The 24996-nt window shown below is 41.2% G+C and overlaps 1 protein-coding gene across 2 annotated transcripts in view; it reads right to left on the bottom strand.

Moving 5' to 3' along the window:
• LOC138231309 (zinc finger C2HC domain-containing protein 1C-like) overlaps positions 1-24354 on the bottom strand; it is a 153087-nt gene extending 128733 nt beyond the window's left edge. Inside the window, exons 1-2 of one of the 2 annotated variants that reach the window (XM_069186540.1) lie at positions 24100-24354; positions 23338-23696 (exon numbers count right to left, since the gene is read on the bottom strand). In XM_069186540.1, coding sequence (XP_069042641.1) covers positions 23448-23696; positions 24100-24336 — 486 coding nt within the window. In that variant the 5' untranslated portion in view covers positions 24337-24354 and the 3' untranslated portion in view covers positions 23338-23447. Of the gene's footprint in view, positions 1-23337; positions 23697-24099 lie in introns of those variants that run through there. The other variant, XR_011186599.1, reaches the window with a different exon arrangement.
• Between the last annotated feature and the right edge of the window lie 642 nt (positions 24355-24996).

Genomic DNA, 24996 nt, shown 5'->3' with positions numbered 1-24996 from the left:
TTGGGACTGTAGTTCCACCTTAACCTACTAGTACTGTATGTCTTTGGACTGTGGGAAGAAACTGGAGCACCTGGAAGAAATCCACACAAATGAAGGGAGAACATACAATTCCATCCAGACTGCACCCCAGGAATTGAACCCAGGACCCCAGCTCTGTGAACCACAGTGCCAGCTCATTGCTATAGTCACTATAATTAATGTCAAAACTCATTTGCAAATGAGCAGCCTGGGATCCAAAAGGATCAAGACAAGGATCCAAACAAAGCACTATCCCAAAGCTTGGCTTTGTACCGTATATAATACAGGGCTTGATGCAGAAGGCAGATAATCAAAGTCCATGCAATAATTGCTAAGGGAAAGTGACTTTGTGTTCTTGGAGGGAAGTCACTCAACACGGAGCTGTGTTAGTGAAATGATTGTTCTGATGTACGGCTGATGTCCAAACACTGAAAACATGATTGTGTATGCAATCGCACTCCTGAGCTCCATTGGGTATGGTTAAAATAACTTTTTATAGTTCATCACATTCAAAGTGTGTGTACTTGATGAAAGTGTAACACGCATTTGGAGGAGTTATTCAGGATTTTCTTTCATTCAACTATTTCAAGACCCATTATTTTCAGATGTTGTAGTATACGTGAATAATGAAAGGCCTTCATATTACACAATGAAGGAATGACTTCGCAGGTGTGAAGAATAAAAGATTAATTCAGCTCACTTTGGGGAGTTTCACAATGGCCCTCCTTATAGAAATGTGGGTTTGATTAAAGGAGTGAAGAAAAAGCACTGAATAATATTTGCTTCTGTAAACGTAATCATCTCAAAATATGGTTGAAGAAATTGAAGAAGGTTAAACATAATCCAAAACGTATAAGGTCAATTTAAGTACAACCAGAATTCTAGTGTTTATGCAATGCATCTGTGGGTTGATATGAAATATGGCCGTACTTAAACTAAACGAGGTTATCGAGAGCATATTCCGAATACGGCTTTGGCCAGTTGTACTGTGAACTGCGAGGACCGTATCTTATCCTGAACTGACTGTGCGAATACCGTCCTCTGCTGGCAGAAGGAATAGATTACAACGGCACTGTATTGGCGATTAGTCCTATTGCTAGAATATTGAAACAACAAGGAGTCCGCGGAGTCAAGCAATGCTGAATAAACAAGTACCTGAAATTCAATAGGATTTTGTGTATTGATTACAAATAGGTGTGAAATTCTCATGTACAGTGGTATTCATGGATTCCTTACACAAGCAGCAGTTGTTATGATGCTTTCGTAATCTGAATATAAATCTGTTATCTACTTAAAACTGTAATTATTGAATAGATTAATGTCTTTGAAATGCTTCATTAACTGGGCAGTTTCCATGTTTGGAAATGTTTTTATTTTGATTGCTGATTGCTAGATACTGTATGTTTAATAGGCATGCTGTTAATATTTTCTACAAGAGCCAAATAAGACAGTTATGCTGTAGTAAGTTCTATATAAGTTATATAACATAAGTTATATTTTGTTCTGAGGTCAATTTGAATCTCATACTAAATTACTGGTGTCCTTTTATCTGAGAAACACTACCTGATTGATCACCTGATGCCTAGAAATTTGCATGCACAGTAGCCCAGCGTTTAGCATTGCTAGCTCACAGTGCTGAGGCCCTGGGTACACTTCTGGACCTGGGGTGCTATCTGTATGGAGCTTGTATGTTCTCCCCATGTTTGCATGAGTTTGCTTTGGGTGCTCCGGCTTCCTCCCACAGTTCAAAGAACTACTGGTAGGTTAATTGGCTTCTGGGATAATTGGTGAGTGTCTGTGTCTTCCCTGCATTGGACTACCATCCAGTCCCAGGTATCTCCTGCTTATTACTTTCTGAGGCTCTGGCTCCCCCGTGCCCCGCGACCCCCTGACCCCCTGACCCTGAATTGGATGAAGCGGTTAGAAAATGGGTGGTTTCTGTTATGCTCTGGTCATGCTCTGCCATAGCAACAACTTGTAAAAAATGCAGATGCTAGGATTTAACTCAAAGAAGGAGCTCAGATCACTGTGTTGGCATCACTGTACAGGTGTCCGGTTTGTTTTAGAACATGTGCTAAAATCTTATTTACTAACTTCTAGACTTTTTACCCCCCATATCAGCCTGCAGGTGCACAGTGGTCTGTGGACACCCTCCTTGCTCTGTCGTAAAACAGGAAATAAAAAGCAACTGGTTTTGACTTTAATGCACTGAGACTGTGGAACTCACAGAACTCTCTTGTCAGAAAGGCAGCTTCTAACAGCTTTTAAGTGAAGACTAAGAACACTTTTCTATTTTATTAAAATAGATGATATATGTTTTGTTTAAATATATGTTATAAATGTTAAAACGACAGCTCGTATAAGCTTGTATTTTTACCTTTCGATCATTTTTAGAATTGCTTTGAGTTGCTTTTACCATGATAAACAGTACAAAATATGAGGTGTTGAACTTGTCTAAAGTTTTAAAGCGCTTTATGACGTAAAGTGTGATGACAGTCCTTGGCGGTCTATGTAACAATTCTTCTTGAAGTAGGTCATCGGGCCAACAGTATACAAACATTACAGCTCAAGTGCTTTTGTATCTGAACGCTTTTAGGTAAGTTATTTAGCAGCTGCGGTATTAATAAAGATTTTAATGGCAAATTCAATTGCAGGTTAAATAAAAAAGGCGGATAACTTTCTTTCTAGCTTCGTGAAGCGGTCGCGCTGTATTATACATATATACCATAATAAGAAACATAATATGTACAGTAGAATTTTTCACTTTAAGCTGGCATTATCCAGAACCGGGTCAGGGCCCGGACCCGGACCGTGCAGTGTGGTCCGTCGGCCTTCTAAAGATGTTTAGGAGATCGGGGCGCCCTTGGATTTGATTAGAAACTTGCATAATTTCTTAACTTGACCCCATTATCTTAAAAAAAACGGCCAGGCCAAGACCAAAGCATGAAGGCTGCGAGGATCGGGGGACTCTCATTTTTGGTCACAGCGTACAGTAGTAGATCAGTAACCTCTGTTTATCGTGATAACCTTTAATTATTTTCCAGTACTTTTTTAAATGATAAAACACATTGTCTCGCCAGTTTTGCTAAAGATACGGTTTTAGTGTTTACGCATAAATTTGTAAGCCGTAGGTTTAAATCTCGTGGTCTTATTTTCTGCATTTTCATCGTAAGGGAAGGCGCTCGTTTGCGATTTACGCGCTGAATATTGTAAGCAGAGGAGCCTTAAGGCACAGCCTCGCCTTAACACCATCGTTTGCATTGTCATTGTCATCCAGAAAAGCAGTCGTAAGAAAATGAATCTGTGGCGGCTCCGAACATTAAAAAAACTATATCTAGACTGCAAATACATCCCAATCTTACTATCAACACGTTTTAAGACCCCTCTCCTTTCCACCGGTATACAAGCTAAGAGAGAAATATTGGAAATCCCATCTGAAGTAGCCCTCGTCTCACCTTCGGAGCTGTGAGCGATGGGGATCATAATTAAAAGGGGTACAGTTACTTTGAAAATGTGTATGTGATACTTAAATTTAAATAAAATAAAAAGATAAATTATATAACACAGACTGCTATCTATGTCCATGTGTTTAAGACGTATGAATCGGTTTTAAAACAGGCACACCCCTTCTCACAAATCCGACTGGAGTCTCAGTCCGTCGTCGCGATGAATTAGGAGCTCAGATGTAGGCTAAGTGATTGCAATTTACTTATTTAAAAGAACCACTTCAAATCAAAAGGGAGACATTTTGTAATGGTAGTTATCGTATTATAGTATACGATAACTGTATACGTAGTATACGTAATTGTAGATATACAGTACATAAAGGGTATGAATAGGTGTGAGCTTTTACTGTATATTTAATATTTTATCTGACCCACTTGTAGAAACCGCCTACTCAGATTTATTTAAGTGGTCTGCCACCATAAAGACAGAAAAATATAATGACACCCTGTTACATTAACTGTAAAATAAACGCCGTAACTGCGGCCATATGAAAATTTGGATAAAGATTATACAAACATCCTAAGGAGCTCTATGACATATGAGCGTCGTAATAATGGTTGGTGACCTGACGTAACAGTGCTCCCTGAATTACGTGATCTGTATATACCCAAATACAGATATATCACATAGGGAGATGCAGTCAGGATCGTCAGCCAGCATGTCCTGGAGCAGTGTCCTTAGCTCCGTGCTTGTGGCTCTATTAACTTTCAGGGGGATGTGGAACTGCATCCAGGGGTTCTCATGCAGGGCCTCTCCAATAGGCCCTGACAGACATATGCTCCTGTATCGGAAACACACTTTAGTTCAATTCTAAAATATTTCTCATAGGACTGAAGGAACCTTTGCCTGTTAAGAGTTAACAATTAGGTCCTCAATAACTGTTTTACGGTTTTCCACACTCCTGGCTGGCCAAGGTCTCTTTAAGGTCTCTTAAGTGGAGGCGTAACTCATGTATCCTACATGTGATTTAGCAACATGAAAGGGAATAGCTTCTTATCAGATTATGGTCTTGGTTAACTGCCTAAGGCTGACCTAAATGCCTAACTTTCTGACTTTCTTTATACCTTACATGTTAAGAAGCTTCTTCTGACCAATCAGAAATGTATGCTTTATATATGAACTGTAACGAACAGTTCTTTCCGGACCCTATGCGGACGACACAGTCCCACGGAGTGGGGGAAACACTAGGGAAACGTCATGCAGGAAAACGGGGCTGAAGACAGGGGGGCGTGTCCAAGGTGCGCTGGTGCACGGGGAGGTGTGGCCGAGGCGAACAATCCGAGAGTAGTCCTTAGAGTATCCAAAACACACGAATAAGTCCAAAACCATGAGATCCATCAGAAGAAGGATTAAAAACCACGAAGGCCGGGTCGGAACCGGCGGACGGGGAACAGGAATGGGAACAGAGGTTAAAACCTTAACGGGACCAGGCGCTTCCAGGTCCCGGACTCGCACGATGCGGAAACCAGATGCAGAACCCGGATGAGCATCAGCGCCTGACTTTTAAGGTGGGCTAGGTAAAAGGGATCAGGTGCACAGAATGAAGTCTTTAGTGAAAGGGCTGGAGCACCCTAAAGGAGGGGGGACTATAATCGTGACATGAACATTTTGCTCATCAAAGTGAGTGCGAGACAAGGTTAACAGAAATTAGCCATGGCAGTAAATGACAGCATATTTTTTGGTTCTTAAATGGTCTCTACCTGGCACACCTGCAGTGCAAACTGACACACACTGTTTAGAGAAACAGCTACTCTATTACTAATATTAATGAAACATTTCTTATTCTATGGAACAAAAACAAACAGTAAAACTAAAACACAGATCTCTTAGCTTCCTATTTCATGAACCAGATGACTGAATGACCAAGCCTAACTAGTAGCCAGAACCCAGTTAACCCTCCGTAACGCAAACTTTAACCACACGACAGGAACTCCTTCAAACTGAGTGAAAATCATAAATGGATCCATAACTTTACATCAATTTACTATGTTGTGCCAATACCTGCATTTACATTTAGAACGAATGATGTCATAGAACCAGCATCACACCAGTTCCAGGTGTCTCCAAGGAGACAACAGAACTTCAGTTGTGTTTGCTAAAATACACACTTTGAAACATACTGTAACACTTAGTTAACATGTCTGGTTTAGTTGAAGAATCGGCTAAGGTAAGTTTCAGGGTTTAATGGTGGGATGGCACCTGTGCTTTTTTCCCCCAACCGCTAGAATATGATTCGCACCAAACCCAAAAGAAATACTGCACAGTTCAGGAACTTCATCAACCTAGCAACTGTAAAATAAGCTTACAAACAACTGAATTGAAATGCCAAAAAGTTCAGAGAAAGGCACAAACTATGTTTACTTGGGGTTTACAAAATTAAAGCTAACTAAAACTGTAATGATAAACAATCATGCTGCCAATGGACAGAGAAATATCATGTTTTTTGAATAATGTATTATTTGTTATATAGGAACCCAGTATAAGGGAATCCCTTGCGATCCTGTCTGCAGAGATAAAGGTAAGTCTTTTTTTCTCTTTAGCTCTGTCACTCCAAGAAATATAATGAACATAAATATATTTGCCAATCTTTTCATAGTAATCCAAACAACTCTGCGTGTATCTGACATTTGTAATATTTATCTACCGCAGTATAACTCTTCTGGCAAGGCGATTGGTATTGTACCTTGAAAGAAAACTGATTGGAAATGTCATGTACTCTATGGTTTCTATTGATGTCAAGTGGCAAATGTTGACTGGTGATGTTATGTGAATCTTAGGAAATGGTCATTTTTCAATCGAGTCTATGTTTCTCAGAATTTGAGACAGAGAGGTCAATCTCTGCAATCCGAGCTGAGGGCATTTCTTGGAATGGAAAGGTAAGAGTAACGTGTTCTTTGATATTCTCTTAAGACTCTTCGCCAGATTTTACGATGAAAAATGTAAATAATAATAACAAACATTATTTTATATAGTGCCTTGAAAGGAGGCTTCTTTACAGAATGACAAAACCAACTACAATAAATAATACACAAGATATGCATGATGACAATACACAGTTAGAGGAGACAGTAGATGGTCATTGTCAGTGTATTCTGAAGGTAGTTTTCCAATTTTTTGGAACGGGGTAAAAGAGGCCACCTCTACTAGAATCTTTGTCCTAACCAAAAATGTAACAAAGTATAATAATAAGATTAAAAATAATAATAATAAACTTTATTTATAGAGCACCTTTCATACAAATAGTGCTTTGGTGCTTTAAAAACCAAGCATAAAAATAAAATATTAAAATTGAGAGATATACTTTCAGTTGTCAAGGAAAATACAGCAATACAGTAAAGCAACATACATGTCAATTAAATAAATAAAAATTAGGAAAGTCGTAATAAAATAAGAACAATTAAAGAGAACTAAAAAAAGAAACAGAAATAGAAAGAACAAAGAACCACTTTAACTAAAAGCAACATTTTCAAATGTTTTTTAAAACAATGTACCGAGCTTGACTGCCTAATAAAAAGTGGAAGTGAGTTTCATAATTTAGAAGCATAAAAACAAAAAGCAGCCTCTCCACTCTTTCTGCATTTCACATGTGGTATTTGCAGTAGGCCAGTATGTGCAGATCTAAGGTCACGTATAGGAACATATGAAGACAGACATTCAGTAAGGTACAGACGTGCTAGGTCGCTTAAAGCTTTAAAAACAAGTAAAAGAACTTTCAAATTTATCCTAGATAATACAGGTGACCAGTGAAGTTTTTTTCAAAACAGGAATGATATTCTCTTTCTTGTATTTGTTAGGATCTGTGCTACTGCATTTCGAACAAGTAGTAAGGGATTTATTGTTTTCTTGGGAAGCCCACAAAACAGAGCATTATAATCATATCCACATCAATGTGAGCAATGGAGAAGTCAAATTAACGTGTCTAAATAGAATCTAGTTCTATCCCAGGGAAGAGGGCTGTTGCCTACACAGACGACAAGACACAAAACGCTCAACTGTGCAAAACACGCATACGGACATCAGTCAGGAGGAACAAGGTAAAGTGTTTTTACTTCTTCACCATGGTCATGTAGTTTCACTCCAAGCACTGTCATATGAAATAACTGTGGAAACGACCTCCCCAACATTTTGGGTGTTTGCATTTTGCTTCAATGAATTTTAACCTTTTCTTTTAGACATTAAGAGGAAGGACACATTCACCCTTGGTAGAGATTCAGTTGTTCTATGAGATGTCAAGGTGAGAATTAACCACTTCAGGCATAAGTCAATCCACATGACCGGAAATGGGGCAATGAACAGGATATGGGGATTTTGCTAGTTATAAAGTACAATAATCATCATTAAATGATCTAAGACTACTGAAGTATAAGCTGTGTCCCTGACTGATTAATTAGCAAATTCATCTTCGTAGAGTGGAGCTACACTGAATATGGGGTGAGATAATGTAGGGAATGTTGGACTTGTAATAACTAATTGAAGGATAATAATAATCAACGAAAGTGCTTAAAAGTATCAACAAATGCCTTCAAAGTACTTGACACGTACTTTGCTTTCAAAAGTGAAACATAATTAATGCTTACTTAAGATTTCTCTTGACTTCTCAGGAGTATACTAACTCCAAGGACAAGTAACATCACAAACCATTATTTAAGTGCTGATGTTGGAGCTGCAATACCAAGACAAAAAATGATACAGGTAACACTGCTTTCAGATGTCTAAGAATTGCTAAAATAGTATGTTTACAGAGCATTCAGAGTCTCATAGAGAAAATAAGTTGAGAATATGACAAGTTCCTACCATCTCAAACACTGCCAATCTAAAACAAAAAGAAAATACTTGAACGCCTCCAGTAATCAAACACAAACCAGAACATATCAGTGCATGACAATGAAATGTAGTCACAAAATGATTCTACCCTTTCAAGTCCCAAAAAGGACCGAGGAACTTACCAGAGGCGATCCCTGGATTTCAAACACAGCACAATGTAGCCAATGTAGGGGAGAAGATCACAGAGAGCTCTTCTCAGATTGCTCAGAGTCAGCCCCAGGACCCTGTCCTGACTGAAGCAGACAAAGTGGTCAAACAGGTAGGTAGAAATGAGTAAGGAACAGAGAGTATGGTTATTCTTGCATTGTTTTGTTCGTCTGTCAAAGAAAAGAGTGCTTCTGACTTTTGTCAATGTTCATCTTTATTTTAGGAGAAGAACAAACGGTGGTATCACACTTTGCTCAAGTGTATGATACCATGTGTGTACAGCAGACATCACCAAACGAACAGGAGACACCTGAGTAGAGAACAAGAATATGAAAAGACTGATGTAAAAAAGCACCAGGAGAAATCCATTGAATATGCACAATCTCGTCCAGTATTTCAATGAAAAGTTTCAGTGTTGTTTTTAGTGTCCTCGTATTGCATACATTTAAAACAATGTGTCTTGTTTAATGAACAATTTCATTTACTTTAATAAAAAGTGTTGTTTACTGTAGTCCTAGCACGGATGCAATTGTTAGAAAAAACGTGAATGAAAAAGTGAATGTTTCATACAATATGGGTTTGTGTTAACCCACAAACCTAAGTGAAATGTTTGATTACATTTACAAGACATAACACATAGTTCAGTTGAGTGTGAAAGGGAACGACAGAGAAAGTCACAAAGAAAACATTGGTGAAGGACATGATGAATGTTTTTTCTTTAGCAATTACAAAAAATAAAGAATTTTTCAACAAGATGTCTTTCTATAGCGAGTTTCATTTGAGATAGTCTTTTCTTAGAAGTGCAAGAGTGGTATTCCCTACAACTTATTCCCCAATTTGATCATTCTCAGAAATTAGGAGACAGAAACCACACCTACTGTAATATTAGACCTTGTAACAAGGCAACTAGGTTTCAATGGCTCAAAAGGTGCATAAAGAGGCTCATGTATAATGACCTCCAGTGTCCCACAGGTTTCCCAAATCATTTCTTAAAGTATGGAAAAAGAGGAAATAAAGTGTCTACAGAAAGCGTATACCCCCTTGAACTTTGTTCAGTTTGTTGCGCCAGTGCCAGAGTTTCATGCAATTAAATGAGGACCTCTTTCTCACACCACATATGTTATACTTTCAATGGGAAAAAAGGAAATATTAGAATTGTATACATTTTAAAGCCATGTGTTCATATTTGGTAGAAGCCCTAACAACACCTAAAAAACACCTAACAACGGGTGCAGGACCGAATTAGGGCAGTACCCACTATTGATAAACATACAGAAAACAATATTAAAGTACTGGCTTTTATATTAGCCAGACACAGCTGGATGAGCTCTACCAGCCAGGACAGGAGGCTCTACTGTACACAGAGAGGGGAGGGAGGGGGGAACAAGCTGCCCAGCCGTGTGGAATGCTACAGAACCCTAAACAGACAAAACATACTACCCGAATATTTGACCAAGATATCCAGACACAGCTGGATGAGCTCCACCAGTCAGGACAGCCTAATAAGATACACTCCACAGACATTCACAACAGTGATATATCATAAACACTTGAATTACTTATCTAGTCTCTCGAAACAAAATTTCGAGAAAAAACACATTGCCCAACGTTAGAAACCACCTTGCATTACATTGCTTGAAAAACAGTTTATGTAGAAGGAATTATGGATCGGGAATTCTTCGAGGAAGTCGTGGTCACACAGCATGCCACCCCATATATCAGGGAGCACATTGGATCAAGGCACAGTCTCTTTCAAGACAACGATCCGAAACACACAGCAGCAAGGGCGAGGCTTATAGCAGAACGAGTGAACTGGGTGAAAACTCCAGCCGAATCTCCAGATTTAAATCCAATAGAGATGGTATGGCATTCGCTGAAAGACTATGTTTGGAAAACTGCTAAACCCAGCACAAAGCAAGAACTGATACTGATACAATGTCTGTTGATACTGAAACTGTATGAGTAGGGCTGTTTCATCACTCCTTTTTTTTTGTTGCATACAGCAGTACTTCTTATGGTAGTACTTAAGTACAGTACAGTAGGTACTTACATTAGTACTTCTCACGTTAAAAAAGTTAGGTGTTAGCATAAACTATTAGTAATAAATAATATTAAACTTAGCACTGTAATAAATTATGCTAATATTAAATTCGATTCTGCTCTGAGAATGTAGGGGGAAGGAAAAATGCCAGTGGTCTTTCCACTGATGAACTTGTGCCTGATGAACAACTCTGCGTCACACCACACAGCTGCGAGTGCACCTCACTGTGCCCGGCCACCTCTTCATCATACAGCTACCAGCGCACCTGACCATGCAAGGCTACCACTGCGTCACAGAGATGCCAGCACACCTCACCATACCAGAAAACCACTGCGTCACACACTTGCCAGCGCACCTCACCGTGCCCGGCCACCACTGCGTCACACCACACAGATCCCAGCGCACCTCACAGTGCTAGGCCACCACTGCGTCACAAAGCTGCCATCGCACCTCACCGTGCCAGACAACCACTGCGTCACACAACACAGCCGCCAGTGCACCTCACCATGCCAAGCCACCACTGCGTCACACAGCTGCCAGCACACCTCACCGTACCAGACCACAACTGCGTCACACAGCTGCCAGCGCACCTCACCATGCCAGGCCACCACTGTGTCACACCACACAGCTGCCAGCGCACCTCACCATGCCAGGCCACCACTGTGTCACACCACACAGCTGCCAGCGCACCTCACCGTGCAAGGCCACCACTGCGTCACACAGCTGCCAGCGCACCTCACCATACCAGGCCACCACTGCATCATACCACACAGGTGCCAGTGCACATCACTCTGCCCGGCCACCATTTCATTACACAGATGCCAAGGCATCTCACCGTGCCAGGCCACCACTACGTCAAACCACACAGGTGCCAGTGCACCTCACCGTGCCAGGCCACCACTACGTCAAACCACACAGGTGCCAGTGCACCTCACTGTGCCAGGCCACCACTGCGTCACACAGCTGAAAGCGCACCTCACCGTGCCAAGCCACCACTGCGTCACGCATCTGCCAACGCACCTCACGGTGCCCAGCCACCACTGCGTCACACAGCTGCAAGCGCACCTCACCATACCAGGCCACCACTACGTCAAACCACACAGATTGCAGTGCACCTCACCGTGCCCGGCCTACACTTCATCATACAACTGCCAGTACACCTGACCGTTCAAGGTCACCACTGCGTCACACAGCTGCCAGCGCACCTCACCGTGCCAGGCCACCACTGCGTCACACCACACAGCTGCTAGCGCACCTCACCATGCCAGGCCACCACTGCGTCAGACCACACACAGCTGAAAGCGCACCTCACCGTGCCAAGCCACCACTGCGTCAAACAGCTGCCAGCACACCTCACCGTGCCAGGCCACCACTGCATCACACAGCTGCCAGCATACCTCACCGTACCAGGCCACCACTGCGTCACACAGCTGCCAGCGCACCTCACCATGCCAGCCACCACTGCGTCACACCACACAGCCGCCAGCGCACCTCAACGTGCCAGGCCACCACTGCCTCCCAGAGCTGCCAGCACACCTCATGCCTTGTTATGTGAAACTTTAATTCTCTTTTTAGGATTTTTTGAACATGGTCTTTTTTTCCCCCAATCAGAGGCTCACCACAATTCACGCTCAACCACTTCACAGATCTACTACACGCACCTCAGGATGGTGACGTCACTGCCTTTCATATGGAAACATTTTGACACCGCGCTCAACAATCTTAGGAAGATCACAAAACAAGCCTGCTAGCCTGGATTTTACCTAAAAAAACCACGCCCGAGAAAGTGAAGTACTGTAGCATTAACTAGCAAAGGTGTTTTGCAGACATAGGCACAGTACGTAATTCAGGCTTTATGAACTCTAATAATATTGTTTCGGCTGTGAATCCTTCTTCAGCTGTGAGGGTCTTCAGCTCATAATGAAATGCTTGGAGTTTGCAATGTACGGCGCTCTGAACGAGTTCAACTTTAATGCAGGAAAAATGGATTTCCCAGAAGCTATACTGATTCTTATGGAAGCCCGTTTCCGCCAGGGAGTAGAAAAAATGCGCCCTGGTATTCTCTGGGATGCAGTGCAGTTAAAACTGTTCACTGTTACTGACCATACTGCCTGCCTGCGGGCACTTTTCCTGTCCGTGGGGGAGGGTGGACTGTCTTTCATTAGAAGGTTAGCCTATTCTACTCGGAGAATGTAGAGGGGGTGGAAAGTGCCCGCGGTCATTTAATTAGTATTACAATTCGCACTGATTCCCTTGCGAAGATATTGACATAAGAATATTCGTGCGTGGTCAAAAAATGCCATAAAAATGACAAAATGAAGGCTGTGAAAACATTCACAATGTGCAGTATACACAAAGAACATTGTTCTCACAACTCGAGAAGGTTTCGTGAAAACTTTATATCATCACACAAAATAAAGTTTTTTTGTTTACAAAGACGATTACAAAGAATGTGGACCAGGGTAATACTTTGAGTTTACAGCTTGTCCAAGGTCATTCATTATTAATACTATTAGGGATATCTTCGGTAAAGACTGACAGCAGGAACATTCCTGTTCTTTACTCAGCAGCTTATTAAAAACAGGGTGTTCAAAACGTTTTTTTTACCCAGAAGAGTGACACAGCTTCGCGTTGTGAATCTGTTATTCCGTATTTACAAAGAAAGTGGAATACAGTAATACTACCTGCTATATAGATACATATTTTTAGATATTCAGATCCTTAAATTAATATCATTATTCATTTCTTTAGATACGTGATTCCATACTATATTCCCTATTACAAAACCAATAATTCCAGTCCTGAAATCTGATTGGCTGACACACATTCGAAGAACATACTGTAACACTTAGTTAACATGTCTGGTTTAGTTGAAGAATCGGCTAAGGTAAGTTTCAGGGTTTAATGGTGGGATGGCACCTGTGCTTTTTCCCCCCAACCGTTAGAATATGATTTGCACAAAACCCAAAAGAAATACTGCACAGTTCAGGAACCTAGCAACTGTAAAATAAGCTTAAAAACAACTGAACTGAAATGCAAAAAAGTTCAGAGAAAGGCACAAAATATGTTTACTTGGGGTTTAAAAAATTAAAACTAACTAAAACATTCCAAACAGAAGCCGGCCTACCTTCTTTTCTTTGTACCTGATAAAGATGAGGATGGCTTTAAAGATACAGCTAAACTTTTGCAGAACCATTCAAGCGCATTGTTACTGTTTGCTGTAGAAGCCAAAAATATGAGAATCTCAAAATCTAAAAATCTCATGGCGTCAGAATGTACAACTTTAAAAAAATAAATAATAATAATAATAAACATTAATTTATATAGCGCCTTGAAAAGTGGCTTCTTAATAGAATGACAAAACCAACAACAATAAATAATACACAAGATATGCATGATGACAATACACAGTTAGAGGAGACAGTAGATGGTGGTACTAAACACAATGAGAGCAGAAGGATGAGGTGAGTTTCCCGAAAACAACTAATCTTAGAGACTATCGAGCAACTTTACGATGTACGTATGTAACGTACGAGCTACTTTTTCGTGGGTTTCCCAAACCCCTCTTAATTGGTCATTTCACGAGCCAGTATAAAGTACTTCTTTGTTAACCCCGCCCCTGAAGTCGCTTAGCAAAAAGCATCACAAGTCGATTGAAAAACAATTGATTGACAATTCTTTCATTATATGGTGTCGGTTTTGGTCCTTCAGTGGGATGAAATAAAGTTGTGAAAAGGAATATGAAGTAAACTTGACATCATAGTTTAAGCAAAAGCATATAGATAGGCACAAAAAGGGACCTTATTGTTTCTAAGAGCAAAGAAAAGAAATTCAGGTGGGTAGCTGCGTCAGCATGCGTAGGCTGCAAAGGAACAAGTAATAGGTTTATTCCATACTGAAAAAAAAGAAGAAAGAGAACACAACGTTTCGGCCGTGGAGCCTTCTTCAGGTGTGAGAGAGACAGGGCAGTAGGCAAAGGTAAAGTAGCGGGAGAACAAAGGTTGGGAGGGAGGAGGAGTGAGAGGCGGGAGCAGGGGACAGAAAGAGAGGCCAATCAAGAGGTGTGAAGTCAGAATGGGTGCAGAGAGGTGTGAAATTAAACTTCCAATGAATGGAGAAAATTTAAAAGAACAGTAATCTGTCATTAAGGGAAGGGAGAATGTGTGATCCTAACTGCAGAATAATTTTAGTTTCGGTGGTTTTTCTGATGTATGAGTTCGGAAAAACGTCTTTGAGAACACAGACGGAGAGATTATAGTGGTCGTGGCCGTCAGAGGTGAAATGAGAAAGAAAAGAAATGACTGACATGCCGTAAAAGAAAACCAAGATTAACTGCGTGGACAGTGTATGCGTCCCGCACGACGTCCTTGATTTAAACTTTAAAGCAATATTTTTTGGCGCGCTGCCATAGTTAAGAATCAATATTTCATGAGAAAAACTGTTATTTAGAGTTATTGGGTGTACTGGAACTCAATGGAAACATGAACTACTAAGCTTGGCATGTGTCACTCAACAAATACAGGACCTATAATCAAATTTAAAAACAAGTAGATCTAAGCTTTACCGTCAACAATCACGACAGAACATCAAACGGTGTTGGAACTACGCGGTATCGACCGCGGGTTTGGGTACGGAATGGAGCAGGCGTGGGACTCAGGAATGGGGCTGAACAACACATTTATTAACTCGAATCGGGAAAGGTACACACACAGGGACAGGGGTTACAGCTCTGCACCTTCACTAACACACACACACACCTGAAGGGAAGAGACTGTATCCCAGCCTCCGTCCCGCTATACAGTCCAGTAGAACCCAGGTGCTGTTCTCAGCCCGCCTTGGCTGCGCATGACTAAAGCGCCCTGCGTGGCGCTACATTATAAATACATGTTAGGCCCAATTATTTCACTTAAATAATGCATTGCTGCATTTCATACTGAAAATAATATCATCTAGTCAAGTATAAAAATGAATATGAAATATACCCAGGATGACTCATAAATTCATCACTGTATAAATACATGTTCTTTTTTCGAATTTCCTCTGACACAGTACAACACAATATCAAAGTCCTTCATATAAACTCTTAGTGTCCTGTATTCCCAGAGGATGCCCCTGCCGTGAAGTGACTGTGCTCTGTCTGGCGATCTCTGGCGCTCAGGGTGGGCAGGAGGAGGCCAGTTTAAGAAGCACTTAGTGATGAACGAGCGGGTCGGGGAGCACGTAGATGACGAAGGATTTAACGTGCTACTTCAGTTACGATGGGTTTTGGGAAACACTCGTCAATTAACGATCGAGCTTAAGAGCGAGTTTACGATGTTCTTAGCGCTACGATGCTCTCGGGAAACAGAATCATAATATCTAGAAGGATTACCATATATAAAAATAGAAAGAATGATATATGATATATACAAGTAATTATATCATATCATATATTATTAACACCATACCCACCATCTATGTACATTCACATGACCACACATATCAGATCAATATCAAATCAATCACAATGATTAGAATGCGCGCAGAAATCGCCCCTTTCTCTTCCCATCTTTCAGCACATTATACGTCCTCTCCACGATACAAGCCGATATCCGTTATCTTACTCTACAATGCACCTTTTCCCGTGTTGTACGTTAACATTTGGTTCATAAAATCGACACACCTGAAATACTAAATAAGAAAGAAAACAATTATAACACAACGGATGACAGAGCCTCTAGAACAGAAAACCCGTTGGCGTCACACACGCTGAATGTCTCTCTCTCTCCTGCTCAGCAAAACACAACATGTGGGTCAACACCGTGTGAGGCATTAAACATCACCTTCGTGCATTACCGCGATTCATCTGGAAATTTTTTGGCGCGCCTTCTCTTTAAAGCCCTGGCCAAATATGAAGACAGTACGTACAGTTATAATTCAAACGGAATTAAAAACTACACATCCCAGTTACCATGGTGGTGCTTGTGATCATTGCGTTTAACCAACGAAACAGGGCGAAAAATCAGTCACATGACTTTGGGGCAGAGTTTCGAAAGCTTAACCTATCAGCAACAAAGCGAAATTTACACGATAGGCTACCTCAAACTGTCAGTTACACGACTGTGTATGTCGCTTAAGCCACTCCTATTTGGCATTTTAGTTATGGAGGCGAGAAGACGCCCCCCCCCCCCCCCTCTGGGTGCCTGATTTGCCGCCATCTTTAACCGCTTCGTGTCGCAGTAGCTACGCGTACGAAATAAAGTTCATCCCAGCTACAAAACATATATATTTTTGTAGTAAGAGGGAGCAAAACATCAGTATTTACTGCTATTAATTAGTGTACGATTTATAGTTGAAATCTGAGCCTAAATATAAAGTTAAAATCTCGACAAAGCAATGTAGGAAATACAGAGAAAATAAATCCTTTCTGACATCTAAAATCAGTTTCGATCAAGGTCTCTAAAACGAACAAGAAAAAGAGGATTTTCTGAGGGCAATTACGCTGTATTTATATAGGATAAGTGATTTATGAGCAATCTAATTTCTTGTTCGTTTAAAACAGTGAAATGTCAGCTGCAAACGATCGCACCAGAAACAGCAATCTCTCTGCCTGTCATAGACGTTCAGGAAAGGCTGAATGAAGTCATGGTGATCAATAATAACAGTTGTAGGACAAGAAACAAAAGATAGTGAAAACTTAAGATTTTTAAGGCTAAAACTCAAATTCATTCTACAAATTAAGGCAAATGAAAATTCAGGACGTTAAAGTGCTAGAGGTGTAAAAAAATACAAAAATGCACATGAGCAAAAAGTTTTAGAAATGGAGCAAACAGAATAAAAGCCATGCCTATAGTGCAGAAGAGGGATGCAGGAACACTTGCTTAGATATACAACAACATTATTTTATTAAACCTTTACAATTTCTTGCATTAGTAATTATCTTTTCGCATACCCCAGCTTGCTCTCCATGAGATACACAGACACACAGATGAAAGAGATAGGGAGAGAGCCTGTGGTCAGAGTACAGGGTCAGCCATTGTACAGCGCCCCTGGAGCAGTTGGGGTTAAGGGCCTTGCTCAGCAGCCCAACGGAGTAGGATTCTTCTGCTGGGTGCGGGATTTATTGTTAAATTATTACTTTAAATGAATACTTTGAGTTACTGAAACAGCCCGCTAATAAAATTGTCGCAATTTTGTTCTCGTTTGGAAAAGAGAATCAAAAATGAGACATAATGATGGTTTCCGGCTTAGACCTATAAAGGTACCCCCATCACGGAAGAATTTGACCTCGGAACGTTTACCCAGCGTAATATTGTATTTCATTTCACTTTGACCGATTGTCTTTAAATCAATTGTTGTCAGAATATCCCCACCTCCAAACAAGAACAAAATTGCAACGATTTTATTAACTGGCTGTTTCAGTAACTTAAAGTACATATTTAAAGTAATAATTTAACAAGATATGTAAATGTTTTAAGATATGTATATGTTGTGAATGTCTGTAGATTGTATCTTATGATTTAAATACTTTTATTTTTTCACAATCTTGCAATGCCAGACAGAATTCTAATGGCCTTGCAGATCAGAAAATCAAGGAACAAAACAATTATTGCGCCCAGCTCCTCAATGGGATAGCTTTAACTTGCTAATGCGTTGGTGTACAAAAGTAAAAAACAATTACTTTTTGACAATGAAAACTGGTGTGTATCTCTCTCTTTGCTGGCGCGCGGGCGCGGTGGGGTGCTGTACCACCCGCACAGAACATTAAAGTGTCCCTTTCCATTCAATGGGTGTCTGAGTTGCTGTGTCCTATCTTCTGACAGTCGCTGTTGTGAATGTCTGCAGAGTGTATCTTATTTTTACCATTGTAGCGCATTCGCCCTGGGGGGCGGCTGAAGAACACCCGGCTGGGGTGCGCGGTGAGGGGCAGGACAGGAGTGGTCAGGGCGGGGTTTAGGTAGGCCGCTGACTATTGCAGCTGCCACACAGTGAAAGGGGCATACGGGCTGGGGAGATCGCCCGTTTTCCATGTAAATAGTTCCCTGGTTCCGCACCCCTCTCTCTCTCCCTCTCCAGATACAGCTGTATGAGCTCCACCAGTCAGGACAGGAGGCTCTACTGTACGCACAGAGGGGTGGTAGAGGGGAACAAGTTGCAAGCCGTGGGGTTGAAGCTGATACCCTGGATCCTCTCCAGACACAGCTGTATGAGCTCCACCAGTCAGGAAGGAGGCTCTACTGTACACAGAGAGGGGTGGGAGGGGGGAACAAGCTACCCAGCCATGGGGTTGAAGCTGATACCCTGGATCCTCTCGAGACACAGCTGTATGAGCTCCACCAGTCATGAAGGAATGCTCTACTGTACACAGAGGGGGGCAGGAGGGGGGAACAAGCTGCCCAGCCGTGGGTTTGAAGCTGATACCCCGCTTGATCCTCTCCAGATACAGCTGAATGAGCTCCACCAGTCAAGACAGGAGGCTCTACTGTACACAGAGAGGTGCAGGGGGGGAAACAAGCTGCATAGCCATGGGGTTGACCCTGATACCATGGATCCTCTCCAGACACAGTTGTATGAGCTCCACCAGTCAGGACAGGAGCCTCTACTGTACAGAGAGAGGCGGTGGGGAGAACAAGCTGATACCCTGGCTTCTCACACAAACCTTAAAATCACGTAAGAGGTTTATTCCATGCTGAAAAAAAGAAGAAAGAATACACATTCCATAGGAATCAGTGCCTTTATATAGCGCCTTTAAAGGTGGCTTCTCAAAGTGCCTTACGGGATAAAAACAACAAAAACAAAAACAATATTGTTTTCCATTGCACTTTGACAGATCATCTTTAAATCAATTGTTGATTTAAAGTTTGACAGTAAATGTTTATATTGTAAAGGATACAGCCGCCATTTCTTTCTAAAAATTAAAACAATTGTTTGCGCAGTCTAAGAGGGGGGGGGATCTGCTGACAATCCCCCATACACTCAAGTGAAATATTAATAACCCCAATGTAAACAGCGTATTTACAATTTGTTGATAATAAAAATGTTAAGTTCTCTAAGACTTTGTGATACTTTACCCAGGGAGCTGTGTAAGCATGCGTGGTGACTATTCATTGTTATTAAAAAATGACTTAGATTCGAACATGTTGTGATATTTAGAAATATAAAAAGTCAATTAATTGTCCATAATATTGCTATTTTATTTTTTCAAAGAAATGCTTGTTAAAAGAAAAGTCATGGCACAGGCTGGATTTGAACAGCCAACCTCTCGCTTACAAGTTCAGCACATGAATAGAATTATATCATTATTAATTTCTTTAGATATGCGATTCCATATTATATTCCCTATTAATCAAATTCTAAAAGTATGCTTGTTTGTTCCTGTATTGAGCGTATTTGCAGAAAAGCTTAAAACTACCACTTTTTATACACACGTTATTTCACATGTTAGTTAAAGACTTCGATGCTTAATATTGTTTAGGGAGAAATGGAATACTGGTGTGTATTTTTGTACCGAGACCAGCCATATACAGTTTACATACTGTAATACTGTATATTTATGTTCCAAAATTAATATCGTTTATGGCCTTCACACGCGTTATGCTCCTATTCTTTTTATGCTCAGCTACTAAGATTTCCCTTCAGTGGTAAAATTCCATATAAATATTTAATACTTAAACGGGCACAGTAAAGACATTAAATATACATATACATACTGTATACAGTACAGTTTGCATACAGTAATATGTTTATGTTCCTAAATCAATATCTCTTATGAGCATGCAAAAGGCATGGTGAATTGGAGATTCTCAAAAATGACTGTACTTTGCATGATTGGAAACAAATGCGTGATTGGATCAACGAAATGCTGTGGTGTTACTTTTACAAAGACGGTCAATGAAAAAAAGAATGTGGACCAGGGCAATACTTTGAGTTTACAGCTTGTCCAAGGTCATTCATTAGAACATGTGGTATTATGCGGTACTATGCGAGAATACACGGTATTAATATGGTAACTTGTGTTACACCGCGATAAGCACACCGCAAAATAATGCGGTATCGCCCGCTTGTTTTGAATGGCTGCATCTGTATATCCCTGCTAGTGATGATGACCATGGTCACCTCACCCTCGCAATACACCGGCTGAAAGAACTTAAGAACAGGGTAAATCAAGAACAGGGCATTGGCAATGAGTTCCCCTTCTTTTCGTGGTTAAAATCATTTTTTGGGTCTTGGGGACTGTTTTTCTTAAAGCTATTCATGCCTGTTGTAGTGTTTTTGCTGTTGTGCTGTTGTCTGACTAGGGTGACCCCTATGAGGACTCTGTGGTATGAACACATTTAAGGATAAAAAGGAGGGAATGTAATGAAAAGTTACTGAGAAAAAGTGTTTTATTCTATGTTGTTTACGGACAGAGCTGTGCTGCAGAAGCAGCTGGATACTTAGAACAAAGTGTGATAGCACCCAACTTGTCAAGGGCACAGGATGTTTTAATACTGTTTATCTCGGCTGCTTGAAGAAGGGAGTGTGAGAAACCATTTGAATAACTGCTCTTCTTTGCTTAAAGCAAAAACCGATAAGGAATGGAAAATGACTGCTTTGCCTGTCCTTGAAGTGTTGCATCAGCTTAAAAAAGATATAAAACAAGGGGTCTCCCTGCTTGCTTTTGAATCAGCTTTCACTTCTCTGCGCAGACAGGTGATGGCTTTTTCCCATATTGCAAAATGAATAAAGACCTTACTGAGTGAATGAGAATACCTCTCCTGGCTAAATCCCTTACAACTTGTTCGAAATGCAGTACGGCCATATTTCATATCAACCCACAGATGCATTGCATAAACACTAGAATTCTGGTTGTACTTAAATTGACCTTATACGTTTTGGATTATGTTTAACCTTCTTCAATTTCTTCAACCATATTTTGAGATGATTACGTTTACAGAAGCAAATATTATTCAGTGCTTTTTCTTCACTCCTTTAATCAAACCCACATTTCTATAAGGAGGGCCATTGTGAAACTCCCCAAAGTGAGCTGAATTAATCTTTTATTCTTCACACCTGCAAAGTCATTCCTTCATTGTGTAATATGAAGGCCTTTCATTATTCACGTATACTACAACATCTGAAAATAATAGGTCTTGAAATAGTTGAATGAAAGAAAATCCTGAATAACTCCTCCAAATGCGTGTTACACTTTCATCAAGTACACACACTTTGAATGTGATGAACTATAAAAAGTTATTTTAACCATACCCAATGGAGCTCGGGAGTGCGATTGCATACACAATCATGTTTTCAGTGTTTGGACATCAGCCGTACATCAGAACAATCATTTCACTAACACAGCTCCATGTTGAGTGACTTCCCTCCAAAAACACAAAGTCACTTTCCCTTAGCAATTATTGCATGGACTTTGATTATCTGCCTTCTGCATCAAGCCCTGTATTATATACGGTACAAAGCCAAGCTTTGGGATAGTGCTTTGTTTGGATCCTTGTCTTTATCCTTTTGGATCCCAGGCTGCTCATTTGCAAATGAGTTTTGACATTAATTATAGTGACTATAGCAATGAGCTGGCACTGTGGTTCACAGAGCTGGGGTCCTGGGTTCAATTCCTGGGGTGCAGTCTGGATGGAATTGTATGTTCTCCCTTCATTTGTGTGGATTTCTTCCAGGTGCTCCAGTTTCTTCCCACAGTCCAAAGACATACAGTACTAGTAGGTTAAGGTGGAACTACAGTCCCAATTTTGCAGACACAAAATTATTTAATTTCAGTCACAAAATAAAATCATTGACATTATAGAAAAACTTTACAAACTCAAAATTGAGCACAAAATCATGAATTTTGTGAAAGGACTGTAAGTTACGCCATGTTGTAACAAATTCGCATTCAAGTTCCACACAAATTGCGATGTGATGCAGCCCTTCCTGCTCACTAATCACTGTAATGACTAATGCAATGTGATGTAGGAGAGAAAGGGTATAGGTTATGCAGCAAACATTTCACTGCAAAAAACGTTCCATTCCAAGGTTCTTTATGCAGAGTTAACAATGTAGTATTATTTATTGGCAAAAACGTAAAAAAGTTGAGAGTTATATTTCCATTGGATTAAACGAGATGTATTCACAAGCCTGCTCCTTTACAATGTCATAGGGCCACAACAGATTATAGGAAGTTTTGCTGCCTCGTTCTGAATCGCAGAACATGGTAATTCTTTAACCTTGAAATGTAGTCTATTTTGTGATGTAATGATGCAATGTCCCTTTACTGAGAGCCAGCAATCAACGGATGTGTCTGATCGTGAATGGTTTTCCCTGTTGTTTGTTGTATTACTTGGTGTTGCATTTTAAGCTGTGCATGAGGCAGGACCCGGAGGCTGCTGCTTCTGCTGGTGCTTCTGCTGGGATTGAGGAAGAGCTGAGCGCCATGTAAGGCAAAGACACTGCGTTCCACTTTATCAGGTGCCTGGAGTGTAAGAGCTGCAGATAATATTGAGTCACATTAATCCCAACATATTTCAAATATTATGAAAATTAAATAAATTAAATCAAATAACTTTCATTAAAAAAATCAATCACTCTTTACCTTGCTTTTTCAGTTGTTTTTAAGGAAAATTGATGCCGAGAATGTGTGAATACTGCTTTTTGATGGTTCCAAGACCAATGTGACCTGTTCTATTGCCTGCTAATTGTACGTTCCAGGTTGAAAAATTATTTTTAGGAGGTCAAGGTGTATGAATGATAAGAGAAAAACTGAAATAACCACAGCTACGCAAACACCAGTCCACCAAAAAAAAATCATTTAATTAAAATAAGGTAACATTTTTTTTTCATCATCATACGGATGAACTGTGCTAAATGTGTTTCTAAAAAGAAAAAGCAGGACGTGAGTCGTGAGCCAAGATCATGACTCTTTTGCTCTTCTTCACATCAGTTTTCATCTGCGAGGAGGAGGAGGAGGGCGGCTCCTGATGTGCTGACACTTGGGGAAGTGCCTCTGTGCCGGCCTGGGGGCAAAGCGCCGGCCGCAGTGAGGGCAGGGCACGTAGTCGGGGTTTGGATTCGCGGGGGGCTGGGGCAGGTTCACAACTTTCCCTCCTTGCGTGATCACCTGCTGCACCTCCCTGGCCTGTTTGATGCTCCGAATGAAATCCTCGTGCTTCTGCCTCCAGTTGTTCTTTCTCAGCTGGGAACAGGAAATGAAACCAATAAAACAGCTTCCAGAAAAAGTCCAGACTAGCACTGCGTACACAGTCTGGTCGCAAACCATTCACAAGGCAAGAAAATATCAATACAGTAATAACGTAGCTTTCTGGGGCCACCTTTCAGGTCATTGGGTAGAGAGTACAATTTACGTAGTTATGGTTTTGTTTCCTGTGAGTGCTATTTGCTTGATATGTAGATTTTTACAACAGAATTCAGAAGTCACTAAGACACATTTATTCTGTCTGGCAAATGTGCCTTTGCGGCAGTTTTTCAGAAGAGTACTTCATAAAACACTTATTTATTGTCTACATTGATTTATAAGCTGAGTCTGACTCTAGGAGAAAACAAGGGAAGCTTGGAAAGAGTTTAAGGATAGCCCTTACCACGATTGGCGGTTTAACCTTCTTCTTATGGATGTATGTCTCCAGTTCTGTTCCCTTGGCCCTGTGCTTGAAAGAGTCAAAAACCTTCCTCTTTGAATTCTGAAGCTTCTTGCAGATCTTGCTGTGTTTCTCCAGCCTCTCTACAGCAAACTTCCCGTGACACAGTTCACAGGGCACCAGCTGAGGGTTTCCACTCTGGCTATTCTCATATGGAAATTGCTCAGCGGTAGGGCACATCAGACTTGTAGGGGACAAATATCTGTTTTCCACTGACAGAGTTTGTTCATCCAGACATGTGGTCTTATTTCTGAAGTGGCCCTGCGCGGCCTGTGCCGTGACACGTCGCTTTCAGGGAGCCTTGCTTTCTTGAGATACTTTCTCCTTCCACAGGGGACGTCTTCTAGCCCACGGCTGCAAGGGCTCACTTGACGTCTCTCCTGATGGGAAAGCGCAGAGGGAAAGTGCGATTCTGCGCATCCGCCATCTTCCATTGGAGAACCATAATCAAGGTTGTCTCCTCTGATAGGAAGGGCTTTCCTTGGAGTGAAGGCTTTTTGCTTCTCCATTCTGCAGGTCAGAAGAGGCACGGCCTTAGAGCGGTGGTTGGCCCATGGTCCTCTGGGGCAAAGCTCGCTCTGCCTCGCCTCTATTTTCCCTTCCGGCCACCTCTCTGGAGTCTTCCATCTCTCTCGGAACCATCCTCAGCTCCTCCTGAGCTCTGAAGAGCTTCGCCTGCATCATGGCCTCCTTCTGGCGAATCTCGTCCTTCATCATGGCCTACTTCCGGCGCATCTCATCCTGCAGGCTGGCCTCCCTCCGGCAATGCTCCTCCTTCAGCGCGGCCTCTGCCTCGGCCACTTTTCGTAGCTCCTCTTGCAACTGAAAGTGCTCCTTCCC

Source organism: Lepisosteus oculatus, unplaced genomic scaffold (genome assembly GCF_040954835.1).
Source record: "Lepisosteus oculatus isolate fLepOcu1 unplaced genomic scaffold, fLepOcu1.hap2 HAP2_SCAFFOLD_53, whole genome shotgun sequence".
NCBI lineage: Eukaryota > Metazoa > Chordata > Actinopteri > Semionotiformes > Lepisosteidae > Lepisosteus > Lepisosteus oculatus.
This window is presented reverse-complemented; position numbering and strand designations above follow the sequence as displayed.